At 40.0% G+C, this 13,869-nt stretch overlaps 1 protein-coding gene across 1 annotated transcript in view; it reads left to right on the plus strand.

Annotated features, from left to right (window-relative positions):
- Positions 1-425: 425 nt before the first annotated feature.
- The window catches only part of PLD5 (phospholipase D family member 5), a 156,904-nt gene continuing 143,460 nt past the window's right edge, over positions 426-13,869 (plus strand). Inside the window, exon 1 of the mRNA XM_062489209.1 lies at positions 426-859. Within this exon, the coding sequence (XP_062345193.1) occupies positions 674-859 (186 nt within the window). The 5' untranslated portion in view covers positions 426-673. The remainder of the gene's footprint in view (positions 860-13,869) is intronic.

Below are 13,869 nucleotides of genomic sequence, written 5' to 3' on the forward strand. Positions count from 1 at the left end.
GGCCGCCCAGCCCTCGGCGGGCTGCGGGCGGGTCGGTGACGCCGGGACGGGGGGAGAGCAGACGAGACAACTTCCCCAGGGGCAGGGGGGAGCCCAGGAGGCCGGCGGCGGCAGCTCCTGTCGAAAGGAAGGGGCTCTCCCGTGCCGCTGGCCGCTCCCCCGAAGGTGGCTGCGGGGAGGGGAGGCGGGGGAGGAGCCGGGCTCATCCCCGGGCGGGCGGCGGCCCCTCCACTGCGCCAACCTGCAGGCGGGCTGGAGGCGGCAGCCCCGCCCGGCCTCGGCTGCCGGGGCCGCGCCGCCCCTCGCCTCCGTCCCGGGCAGAGCCGCAGGCAGCCGCTTCCCGCTGCGTCGGTCCCGGACTGCAGCTTGCCGGCGGCCAGGGCAACAAGCAGCGGCATCTTGGACCGTCTTCTTTCCCGAGTGCTCCTTCATCTCTCCCAGCCCGCCTCTCTCATACCTGCAGCCTTTCTTTCTTTCTTCCTTCGCTCCTTCTACCTTATTTCTACTTGTCGCCCCCTTCTCTTACCATTTTCTGGTTCTAAGGTTTTTTTTTTTATTTCCTTCTTCTTCTTCCCCCATCCTGTTCCCCTTTCGGACCATCTTCGTTTAGTGCCTCTTAATTTCTTGATTTCTTCTGATTCTTTTCCCTTGGACTTTGCCTTGTCATGTCAAGATGGAAGTCAGGCATGACTGGCTCTCCTCATCCCCCCATGAGGGCTTCGAGCAGATGAGGCTGAAGAGCAGACCCAGGGAGCCTTCCCCAAGCCTCACCAGAGTAGGCGCGAACTTCTACAGCACTGTCAAGCAGCAGGACTACAGTGCCAGTGTCTGGCTGAGGAGGAAAGACAAACTGGAGCACGTAAGCCAGCTTCTTTCCCACCCACTTTTTTCTTTATTTTCTTTTTTTCTTTTTTTTCCCCCCCTTTTTTTTTTTTAATTTCTAGACCTTTGTCTAGGTACTCTGTTAGGCTGTCTGCCAGTTAGGACATCAGAAGAAAAGTGTTGCTCAAGTAGTTGGGCATGGCATTTCCCAAATGATAGAGAGAGGTGCTATTTAGAGGTCCCATAGTGGTCAGATCTGAAGTAAATGGGATGTTAGTACTGTTCCAAACTACATGCAAGTCTTCTTCTAACTGGAAATATTTTTTACCATTCTTGGGTGATTCTTTCATGTGCTCCAGCAAATTCAGCACTGAAGTGGGAGGAGAAAGATTAGGATGGTGCAGATGGAGGTTAGAACATTTATCTCGTGGTGATTATAATGTAGTTCTAGAATAGCTAAAAGAAAATAGCTGCTGGTTGGTATTTTGTTTATTTGTTTTGCTTTTTTAATTTTAGATGTGATTTTCATTCTCCCCATCCCCATCTTTTTCTTCTCTGTGCATGGGACTTCAAACATACTCTACCTATGTGGGGTAGAGATTTCCTTCAAGAAAGGAAGGATATTCTTGCTGCAGCAGTAGTACATGACTTAACTGTGTTTGAGGCCACAGTAGGACTGATACTGTGGATAGCTTTAGTGAATATTTAATGAGAATTTGAGGTGCTTCAAAGTGTTCCTGTCTCAGATGATGTTTGAAAGCATTTTTCATGTTACTTGTAACAGCAAGGAAATGGATTGAGATGACCTGCGTGCTGTGTAAGTTTCCTGAATAGCTTATTAGGTGAAACCCATTGTTACAGTGTACAGTACAATCAAGAGAGGAAAGTAGCTGCCTTTATAGTCATGCAGGAGAATGTGGATGGGCTTGCATAATGCAACAGTCTGCTATTCTTTACATTAGTGAGTAATTTGCAATCACAGTCACATTGACTTCAAGAGGCACAGGAAAATATTTCGTGTGGTACAGCCACCTGAAGTCTCTTTGGATAGAAATGGTCTGATTAGAAGGATAAGCTGCCTTTATTACACGAAAATCCTAGATGGCATAGTAGAGTCCTTTAAACATGAAACGTGAAAGAAGGTCCTTTACCAAGTAGTTCATGGACTGTAACCCTCCCTTCCCCCTAATCTGCTGAGTATTTTATCCCTCTTAGTGAAATCTTAAACTTGAGTTGTTTATACTTCTGGGGAAATGACAAGAACCGATGATCTGTTGGAAAGAGGAAGGTATTGAATTCTGTCTACCTTTTAACAGAATTTGGTGATTCTTCACACTGACAACAAGGCTTCACAGTAGGAAGCTTGTAAGTGGAGTATTCTCCCATTGTCAATCAAGAATAAAGGTTAGTGCCTTATCTGAGTACAGCTAAAACATGGAAAGCACAGAAATCTTTTTAACAGATCTTTTGCTTTTGTAACAGATTTTGCTACCTGTTGATATCTGTGATCAAATGAACAGTTATTAATTGGGGGGGGGGATTAATCTGCTGATAGTTTGATATCTGGTAGCTGAATGGTCAGATACCTGCACATTAAACCTTACCACAACATTAGCAGGAAGAAAGAAAATAGGCATTAACTTGTTTGAAGATCGAAAGTGCAAAACCTTTATTTTGTGTGTGGTTTTGTTGCTGGGATTCTTTTTAGTTGTTCTTGGGGGTTATTACTATTTTTATTAAGTCAGTATTTTGTCACAATAGTAATCTTCAATATCCCTGCTGCATTTGTGTGAAGAGCTTTCTCTGTAATCTGCAATGCATGTTCTTCTGGGGGATTCCCCTATCATTTGATCCAGTTATTTTTATTCCAACAGCCTGTTTGAACAATGCAAACAAAAAAAAAATGGAGCATTGGTGTCCCTTGCTTGCCATAAAGTATTTACCTAATTTACATTTATTGTGACTACCCTGCAGTACACTGATATGCTAATAGTAGTTACGTGAAAATACTCTATTTTATGGTTTAAGGCAGCTGCATTACTAATGAGTGTTGTAACAGACAGGCTATTGCATGAATATAAATAAAATGTGTATTTATTTATAAATTCTATTTTGCTTATACAATTTTAGAACAACGTTCTTTTTTGTTTTCTGATGAATCTTAGAGGGTTTTGAGTGTTCTCTTGCTGAAGAAGTTATTTCCTACACTCCACTCTTCCACTCTAAAAGACAGATCAATTACTTTGAGATGCATTATTTTGAGTGGGATAGTCATTGACAAATGATAGCTTATGGCCAATATTGCATAATGAAGATATTCACATCCTCTATCTAATCCACTTCATGAAGTTTGTATAACATTTCATTTCAGCTCCCTCTGAGATAATCATGTTACTTGATACCTGCAAAGAAAATCAAAGTACAAAGGAGTGAGCATTCATGGAGGCACTGAACTGAAAAGTATATCATCACAGACTTGATGCTGCACAATGACAGGTTAGGCAGAAGAGGGGTACATAGTGAATGCAAGTGAAGATACACATGAACAGATTTTTAAGTTTCATAAGTACTCTTTCAGCATTGTGGAGGGGGTTGGGTTTTGCTTCATTGAAGTGATTTCTTAAATTTATTTTAGTTGTAACAGGGATGAAATTAGGCCACCATATTTTGTTCATTGCTTACAGTAAGACCTTGTACACACAGTATTTTATATTGAGTTTTGTTTAAGTGAATAGCCTAACTTAATCATGTGCAACACTTTCTAATGCCATAGAGTTTGATGGGTTAAAAACATCTTCTGAAGCCAATTTGTATCAAATTGTTTATGTAAAAAGTTTCTCAAATCTAGAAACAGTTTGTTTCTAGATTTCAAAACTGTAACAAAGTTGTGCGTTTTGGTTGGTTTGTTTGTGTTTGTTTTAGGCTTTTTCTTATGCAGATGCCAGTTTAAGGACTGTGGTAACGAGGTTCAAGAGTATGGTAAAGAGGTTCAAAATTGAACGGCTTTATCTCTTCTGAAAGTACAGAACAAGTTCAGATGCACAAATATAATAGAGTTGCTTTAAAATTGATTAATATTTAATTATTGACTGACCATAGTGAAAGTAAAAGTCTGGAACATCCTGCTGGTGTCTTGTTAATTAATTGTTCTTCAAATGGATCTTGATATAGTGTGGCTCATTGGTGTGCTGTTTTTGTATGGTTTTCTTTTTCCAATATAGCTTCAACACAGCTTGTATGTAAAATATTTGAACACAACCCACCCCTGTTCTTTTGTGAACTCAGATGCTGTATTTAAGATTAAATGAATTTGCTGTAACATGTTTGAAGGCCCAGTGAGGAGTTTTTGCTGAAGTGAGGCCTCAGTGTACTGTTCCTGGAGGAATTTACAAGAGATGTGAGGAACTCCGGCATTGTAGATGTGACCACAGTGATGTTGCAAACCTTTGCCTGAAATCCTTGCTGAGTTGAAATTGTTCAGATTCTATGTATTTGCTTCAACGAGTTCCTTGTGCTTCTTTGTGATTTTTTTTTTTGTTTCTTTGCCTGGTATTGGAAGTGTTGGAGAGAAAACATATGTGTGAAATACTTCAAAATTCTTTGCATAGTGTTTTTTTGTTTGCTTGTTTGTTTGGGTTTTTTTGTTTCTTTCTTTCTTTCTCTTTGTCTGGTGTTGCCTTTTTTCATGAAATGTGAATTCATTAAGAGAAAAAGGAGTAGGTGAGGATTGGGAAAGAGTAGCTAACCTGGAAGGCTTTAGCTGATAGGAGGTACTCCATCTTTTATTTGCAGCAGCTTGCCATCATGTCTCTACATCCCACAGTAATGACATATTGAATAGCTGCTTTCCTGGTATCTCAGCAAAGAATTCTAGAGAACTTTAATAAAAGCTTCAAAACTGAACAGATTTCCTTCTAAGCTACAAGAGATATGCTTCAAGCATATATTTGTTTTTGACATGTATAGATATTCTTCCTCAAGGATGTAGTGGTAGTTTTTCTCTAATAACTCCTAAATTTAATTATTTGCCTAATTATGTTAAAAAATTTCAAAAATTCTCTTAAGAAACTGGTTCAAAACTAACTTTTGGGGAGACTTGACATCAGAACAATCCTCAGTCTGTTATTTTTGAAGAATCATAGTGAGGAGAAGGTACTGACAATTATTGCATGATTTTTTTGGTTGTTACTGAAGTTCTGATGAGCAGCAAGGGCAATGTTGGAATTTTCAGATTCTAAGTGCTCTTGCTGTTACTTGACCAATTGATGTTGTTGCTCAGCAGACTGCTATGCCTTGGCAGCATTGCTACCCAGGGAGAAGAGTGGCCATGAGGTACAGGGATAGCAGTGTCATTTGGCAGAAGAGGCAGATACCTAATATGCAACTGTTTGGCTTAAGACCATTTACAATGGTGTCTGACAAGCATGGCCAGAATATTTCTCAGAGTTACATGAGCGAATCATAAATAAAATACAGCTGTAATTCACCTGTCATAATACCTTTAAAAAGTCGAAATTCTAAATCCAGTTTTGCCAGTTCATTTTTATGACTTAAAAACCAGTAAGTCAGCTCTGCTAGGCAGCTCTTTTTCTCTCTACTTTTTTATGATATTGGAAAATCTTAACGAAAGCATTGTTGGACAATTTCCAAGCACATTTCTGCTCTTGCATTAAAATTAACACTAATGTTAAAAGTCAGAAGACAGATTTTAAATTTTCAGAAGGATGCAGAATATACCATATGCATAGCTGTAACCTAGACATAGAGGGTAGACATAGCTTGATGTAAAGCACATAACAGGAGTAGAACCCAGTCAAGCCAAATCACTTGCTGGACAGTGGCAATGGCTTTAGTTTAAGGAAGAATAGTGCAAGGATATAAATCAGAATTCAAAAAACATTCCCATATTCCCAGTCTTTAAATGCAAGCACGTCTTCCTTTGAGGTAAATGATTTCATAGATTCACAGACTATCCTGATTTGGAAGGGACTTACAGGAATCATCTACAAGTCCAACTCCTAGTCTTACACAGGACTACCCAAGGATCACACCATGAGCCTGACAGCGCTGTCCAAACACTTCTTGAACTCTGTCAGGCTGGTGCTGTGGCCACTTCCGTGGGGGAGCCTGTTCCAGTGCCCAGCCACCCTTAGGGTGAAGAACTTTTTCTTTATATCCACCCTAACCCTCCCCTGACACAGCTTCAGGCCATTCCCTCAGGTCCTGTCACTGGTCACCAGAGAAAAGAGCTTGCTCCTCCACTTCCTCTCATGAGGAAGTTGTGTGGGGTCTCCCCTCAGTCTTCTCCAGGCTGAACAAGCCAATTGACCTTTTCCAGTTCTTTTATGGCTTCCCCTCCAGGCCTTTCCCCATCTCTGTTGTCTTCCTTTGAACTCACTTTATCAGCTTTGTATCTTCTTGTATTGTGGCACCCAGAACTGCACACAGGACTCAAAGTCAGAGCAGAGCAGGACAATTCCCTCCCTTGCCTGACTGGCAATGCTGTGCTTGGTGCACAGTTGTCAGAGTCTTTTGCACTAGGCAGGTATAAATAATTTGTCATCTGGAATAATGTCAGATACCAAGAAGAATGGCATGTGCCATGTAGAAAGATACATGAGGGAGACAATTCAGATGGTTCTCGAGGGTTAGTTTCCAATATTTGAAGCTTTTTGATTATGTGGTTGCAGATTATAATTCCATATGTCTGGTCCTGGAGATAGATATCTATATTTAGGTTTCATCACTAAAATCAAGGGAATAAACTCAATTAAGTTAGAGGGATTTTGGCTTTTTCTCAAAAGGAGACTGGTATGTGGATTGCCTGCCTGGAGCCGTGGCACTTGGCATGAGTTGTGATTCTTGCTGAAGTACTTGCATGCGGCTTGTTTCACTGCTGACAGACTTTGTGTGGACGGGAATTTTTATGTCGAAATGCTGATTTCCTTGCAGGTGTCTTTCTCCAGTCATGTTTTGTAGACAAACATAATTAGAGAAAATAAATGTTCAGAAAAGTGGGAAAAGGGGACCAAAATAATTGAACAGTGTTGGGAAAATACTGAATAACATTTTAGAGCAAAAAATATGTTTTGAAAGTGGTATAGGGAATTTCAAATCCTAAGTCATTTATTACTGTTGTTACCCCACACAAAAGTAATTTTGTAATGCAAAGCAGTGAAAATATGATACCTAATAGTTTGTTTTTCTCTTTTTAGTTGTAGTGGGTTAATCTTGGTTTTCTGCCAGCTGCTCACCAAGCCACTCTCTCTCTCTCCCCCTCCTCAGCAGACAGGGGGTGAACATGAGATGAAACATCTTTTAGCTTGAGAGAAAGATGGGGAGATCACCATTTATTGTCACAGGCAAAACAGACTCAACTTGGGGAAAATTAATTTCATCTCTTTCCAAATGAATATAGGATGGACAGTGAGAAAAAAGAACAAGACTAAAATCACCTTCTCACCTCCCCCTGTTTTTCCAGGCTCAACTTCAGTCCCTTTTTTCTTGACTCTTCAACCTTCTTCCCCTCAATCCCCTGAGTGGCATGGGGAGCTGGGAATTGGGGGCTGCAGTCAGTTCATAATACTTTGTCACTCCTTTCTTCACAGTTCCTGGCTATGGTGTGGGATCCCTGCCATGGGATATAGTCCCTGTCAAACTATTCCAATGGGGGTCCTCCACACAAGCTGTAGCTCTTCAGAAACTGTACCAGCATGGGGTGCACTCCAGGAATGGACTGCTCCAGCATGGTTCCCCCGTGTGCTGCACTTCCTGCTCCTTTGTTGGCTCTCCACAGGCTACAGCTTCTGCCAGAGCACATCCACCTGCTCTGACATGGGCTGCAGTGTGGATACCTGCTGTAGGTGCTCTGGTGTGGTCCTCCATGGGCTGCTGGGGGACAACCTACTCTCTTTGTGAGCAGCAGCAGAATCTCTGCTCCAGCACCTGGAATGTTGTTGAATCCTTGCTGTTCTCCTTCACTGACCTTGGTGTCTGCAGGGCTGTTTCTCTCACATGTTTCTTGCTCCTCTCCCGTAGCTCCTGGGCAGCAGTTTTTTTTCTTTATGTGTGTTATCAGCAGAGGCACCACCCAGTCCTATTGATGGGTCCAGCTTTGGCAAAGAGCAGGTTTGTCATGGAGCCAGCTGGAACTCGCAGTGTACAGCACGGGGCAGGCACTGGTCTCAGAGAGGTCACCCCTGCAGTGGTCCCTTGTGTCCAAAAACCTAGCCATGTAAATCAAATACACTAATCCTAGGAGCAGCTCTTCTTTCTCTGGTGTATGAGAAAATCATTCAACATTACATTAATCTAACACATCAATTCTGATGATTTCAACATTAATCACTTTCAAAGTCCAGATCTCCAAAGCTAAATTTGAAATATTTGAGAGGCATGTTCACTGTAACAAGCTTAATTTATAGTGTCTGACTTAACGTTGTTGCACAGGAATGCAAAATAACTTAAAGTTTCAATGTTGCTCTAAAAAATAATTTATATATGCATGTATAAATTAATTTATAATTTAATTCAGCCCATTCAAGACTTCTTAGAAATTAAGTTTTCTAGTTTCTGAAAAAAGACATATATCTTAGTCTACATTTCTTCAAGATGTTAACTTCAGTGTAGGTATAGGAAAAGTGCTTTTCACTGCTTTGCTTTTCCTGATGCTACCAGCATTAAGGAAAATCCAAATTAGATTTGCTACTTTATTTTAACAGTATTTACCATCCTTGTTTAAGCATTTTGAAAAAGGAGCTGCAGAAGCTTGCAACTTAATCTCCTTGTCTGTTACACAACCAAATACTCTGCAGTCTTCAGTGATTTGGTTTTGTAGCTGACCATTGACTGTAACACACTTAAGGGTAGTAGGAGTACTTAAGACCCTAGGGAAATCATGCCTCATGAATATCTCCTCACAAATGCTATCAGTTCACGGTCTGTATATGATGCCCAAAGAAGCTACTTGCTGACTGGTTGTATGTTTATCTTAGGCCTTCTTCCACTCCAGAATCAGGAATGCTAAAATACTGAAGGTAAAATAACTTTACCAGACTATCAAAAACAACTGGCCTGCTCATGCCAATGATTAATAAACCCTGCTTTATTGCCATTCACGATGGGAAATCATGTACTCTTCATTGTTCCTTGAAAAGAAAGTCCTTTGCTAGCAGTAAACTCCCTAGATCTGTCTCCCCTGATGGAATGTTTTCTTAAGGCACAAGAGATGGGTTTCTAACAGCCCACCTCTTGCTTTGCTTTTTTTTTAACATTGTTTCAGGTCTGATTTCCATGCCTTTTATAGTTTCATTACTGAGAGGAAAAAAAATAGGCGCCCTGCTAATGTCTAACAAGTCCAAATATCCATATACACCAAATAGCACCTCTGTTGTATTTCAGAGTCTGAAAGGAGGTTTCTTAAAATGAAATTCAGATGCCATTTTTTAAATTTTTGCACTCCTAGATGACAGCCAGTAGACTGAAAAAGTGTAGCATTCATTTTCCCATGCAATGACACTTCTCTTATATCTGTAAAACTATGTAGTCTGAGTGGACAATCAAGTTGTTTTCAACTTCCCCTTCACAGTTTCTGGGAACAAAAGTAGATTACTTGAGGATATATCTCTGTTAGGCAGTAAGTGCGTGCTGGCATCCATGTTCCCTAAACAGCCAAATCCAGGATGACTGCTGCTGCTTGCTTGAGACCTGCCTGCATGCCTATGTGGCAGTGATGAGCTGGGTGTGTACGTAGGTGCTCCCTTGCCTGGTGGGGATGCAGTTGATCCATTCACTGAGCAGTGAGGCACTCACAGATTCCCTGGTCATTTGTGTTTCAAGGGGAGGCAGTTAACTCACTGTCCCCTCAAGTGACAAACGCTGGACTTCTGTGGTTGCTTGACCATCTACTGTGCCTGAATGGGCAGAGGGGCTACTCAGCTGAAAGAAATGAGTTCAGGGACTTGGGAGAACCTCAGAAATTCAGGAGGGAGAAGAGAGGAAATGAATGATACATGGGTACTTCTAAAGTGAATGGATTTAATCAGAAAATAATTTTTATTAGATTGGAAACTTATTCCTAGGGGGTTTTTGAGTGCTTATCCATCAAAACTTAGTCTGTTTTTTTTTTTTTTTCATAATAGGATTTGCACCTCAGAATTATTTAACTTTTATAAGGCTTTTCAAATATAACATAGGATTTGAGTATTTTTATAGGGATTTGTCTTCTTTTGTTTTGATCAATGTACTGTGAATTTGACTGTGTAGATAGCATCTAGCCCTGGACAAAGAAATACCAGAGTGGTATTTTTAGTCATACTGCTTTGGCTTGCTCTCTGAAGATGAAGAAAAAATTCCCTACTTTCCCCCACTTTTGCAAAACCTGTAAAATCCTCTCTGTGCAGTATTTGTAGGTGAATAAAGTGCATTTTATTAATTTCTCATCTTAAAACCAAGATTTTGAGAGAAATTAGTAACTTTCATTTTTGGCTGCATGATGTCAACATAATCAGCAGCTTGTTTTGTAACTGATAAAGTTGTTGCAGCTCATAAATACCAGTCATTCTATTTTTATTTTTGTTGCTATTCATGTATCTCTGTTTACAGTTGTAATTAAATGTTTAATGGAATAAAAAAGCTCATGTATTTGAGAATTGCTGCTAATAAAATAAATAGTGATTTAGATAATTCCTGGCATTCTGATACATTAAATAGACTGGATTTCCCCAGGGCATTTTTAACTGTTTGGAGCAGAACCAAATGTGGAGCAGTGATGAGATAGTGATAACGAGCTTAAAATTCTTGATCCTGTTGTTACTGCAGGAAAGGCATATGTACTTGGGGTTGTACTCTTAGTTTTCTAAATGCCAATATATGCTGTACAAAGCCTGCCATAATGAGCAGATTTGCATTTGTTTTGAAACACGGGAATGTGTAAAAGCTAATAAGGTCTTCAACATTTCCAGCAGTAAACATGCCTTGTCTGCTTTTCATGATGCAGAAATTCTGCTGCTGCCCATTAAGTTTCATGACTGATCCTTTCTAGGCAGGGGATTTTTTAAAATAAGGGAATATGCTTTATGGCTGTACAAACTTCAGGCATTACCTCAGCTGAGGCTATTTGCTTCTGAGAATGGCGTTTAAGGTGACACTATTTCCTAAATGCAGCTAATGCACTTTTGTTTGCTCTTGTTTCCAAAGCATGATCCATTGACTTTATTACTATGGATTCAAGTTGTATATGAGCTCCTTGAGAGAAGACTGTAAAGACTGCACATCAGCTCACCTCTCATGGATTTGGAGCTAAAAAACAAGTTCAGTATCTCATGCTAAGAAGTTGGAGGAAAAATTTGCATTGGAATCCTTGCCTTTTCTTGAGCTTTAAGTCTCTGGATCATCAGGCTGGTTGCTATATAAATTATTTGAGAACACTTTGCTGTTAGTACAGGGCTATCAGAAGAACAGAAGGCATCCTAATAAAACAGGTTGTAAGAAACTGTAGTACCTATGTGAATAAGAAAAAAATATATAGATCCAGTTGTTCACCATTTAAGCCCACCTTAAGGTGTTTCAGATGGGAGAATATACAGGGAAGTCACATGGGTGCAGGATGCATTTGAAACTGCAATTACATGCCAAGAATAATGAATGGATATCTTAAGAAAACTCAGCAAAACAGAGCTACCTGTGAAATTATTTCTTTGTTCCCATTAGAATACTTCTGTACTTCTTTAGAACGCGTAAGTGAAAAACAGTGCTGATCATGCTAAAAAGCAAATCAAACCTAAACTAGAATATAATTTCAGATTAATAATAGCAGGTATTCATGTTTTTTGCTGATTTAAATGGAAATGTGCACCTGCTTCAATGGTAATAGCTGGGGGGAAAAAGATAAATAACAAAACACCAAAATGCCTTGTTGTCTCTTGTGAAAAATTAATTAGATGAGCAAATGAAAGAATGTCCATTGGAATGACTGGTGGCTACAATAAAGATGGGGATTTATGTCGGATTCTGCAATTTCCCAATAGCTGTTTGTTGGAGAGCACCCATGAGCATCTAGAAAGGTTTGTATTCCTGGAACATTGAAAAAAACCACAAGTGATTATGGGTCCTATAGAAATTCTTGTGGCTTTCTTGCAGCTGCTGACAGAAGTTGACCTGTTTAGTCTCTTCCTGGGCAGTGATAAAATAGCTGGCATAGAAAAGATGGGGAAGATGAGTGAAATGGAATAAGTTAGAGCTAATGCTCTGTCAGTTTGCTCTAGGGCTGGAACAGCTCTAACAACCTTTGCAGTACAGTGGGAGGGGGAGGGATTTCTTCTGTCTTCCAAAGCAGAAGTTGATGTGCATTTGTAACCCCGTGCTGCTCATTTGCTATTACCTTATGGAATAAAGCGTTTCAAAGTTTTCAAGTCAGTGTGTTGGCAGAGAGCACGGAGTTTTCTTTCTTCCCCTGAATCAGTAGATTGTCTTAGGCCTGCAGCTGTGTGTTTAGTCCTGTAAGCTCTAATACTGAAGGCAGCTTTCTACTTACTTCTGTGATCTTGGATGCTTATGGAAAAGTAGTTTCCCTGAGTTTTCAAAAGCATGCATAGTGCTGAATTTGGGTATGATAGTGATACCCTTTGCATCATTTAGATGTGGCTTCAGTCATGGTTTGGAATGTTTGATAAACTGTACAAATTCTCTATGTATCTTTTAATGGAAAATCAGCATGTTGTGTGACATCTGACTTTTGCTATTGACTAGTTAAAGAGTTGCTCAGAGTCATGCATGCAATCCTGTGCATAAGTGCTGCTTAAAACAATATGGGATGAATTATATTCAATTCTGCTTCTCTGTTGGATCTGTGGTTTTTAGATCCTTGAGAAGATACATCTTTTGCATAATTCCTGTTATATCAATAAAGAGTACATAACTCCCTTGGTTAGTGCAGTGGATGGGATGGTTCTAAGAAAAGATGACTTGAAAATGAGTTACTTAAAACAAGCAGACAAAAAGATCACTGGTGAATGAAAGCTGAACAATTTTGAAATTATTTGCAATTTTAAACTATTTTTGTGTGACTTGTTTATAGAATGTGAGCCAAATCTATGATGCTGAAGACTGGTGCTTATTTGGGATGTTGTGAGCTCCAAAATACATCAATACATCAAATGCTGTTTTCAGGCTTTTACAGCGTAAATGCTTTCTTGTTTGAATAACTATTCCTTTGGGTCTAGCATGAAACAAAACCCTTAAGTGTTTTGGAACACGTTATTCTTTTGAACAATGCAATTTCCTTTGCCAGTGTGAGCTGCTGTCCCTGCAGACTTTTCTTTCAATTCCCCATTGGGCTTGTGGCCGGCAGCTAACCCCTCTGTGTTACTTTATCCCATTTTCTGCAATATTGTTCTCCCTGAGCCATTCTGTCATGGCTTAACTGATCAAACTCCTGCTGTGGAAAGTTGGAATGTGCCACACTGAATTCTCTGGCTCTGTGTATATGGTCTTAATGTACATCAGCCTAAATAAATTCGTTTCTGCAACCATATGACAGATGAAACCTTAGTCTGCTGGAAATTTCAGTTTTTAAAAAATACTTTTATTCAGTTAATGCATTTTGTTTCTCTAGTGCGTGTCTGTGCTAGGGCTGTTCCAGGCATTCTGTTTGGATTCAAATAACTACTGCATATATCCATTTTTTACAAGACACTCTATTGTGCAACTGTTATCCTTTTTACTTCTCAAAGGTTGGGTTTACCTATCCAAGGCCCTTTTTAAATTTTTTTTTCATATTTATATCAACTCATCAATTCTTTCATGATGTTTTTTAAAAAATTATTTTTCTTTAGTCCCTTGTCCCCACCCCCTTGCTCTTTCCTGTCAAACCCCTCTAACAAGTCCACAGCCTTGTTTTGGTATCACATGCTATGGTCTGCAATGCACCTTGTGTGAAACACCCAGGGAAGATACGGTGAGCAAAATATATGTATGATTTGCAAGAATGCACTTCTTACAAAGTTTATACATGGTTTTTATTCTGGCAGGGCAGCACTTTTGGAAGTT

The sequence above is a fragment of the Cinclus cinclus genome, chromosome 3 (assembly GCF_963662255.1).
Source record: "Cinclus cinclus chromosome 3, bCinCin1.1, whole genome shotgun sequence".
NCBI lineage: Eukaryota > Metazoa > Chordata > Aves > Passeriformes > Cinclidae > Cinclus > Cinclus cinclus.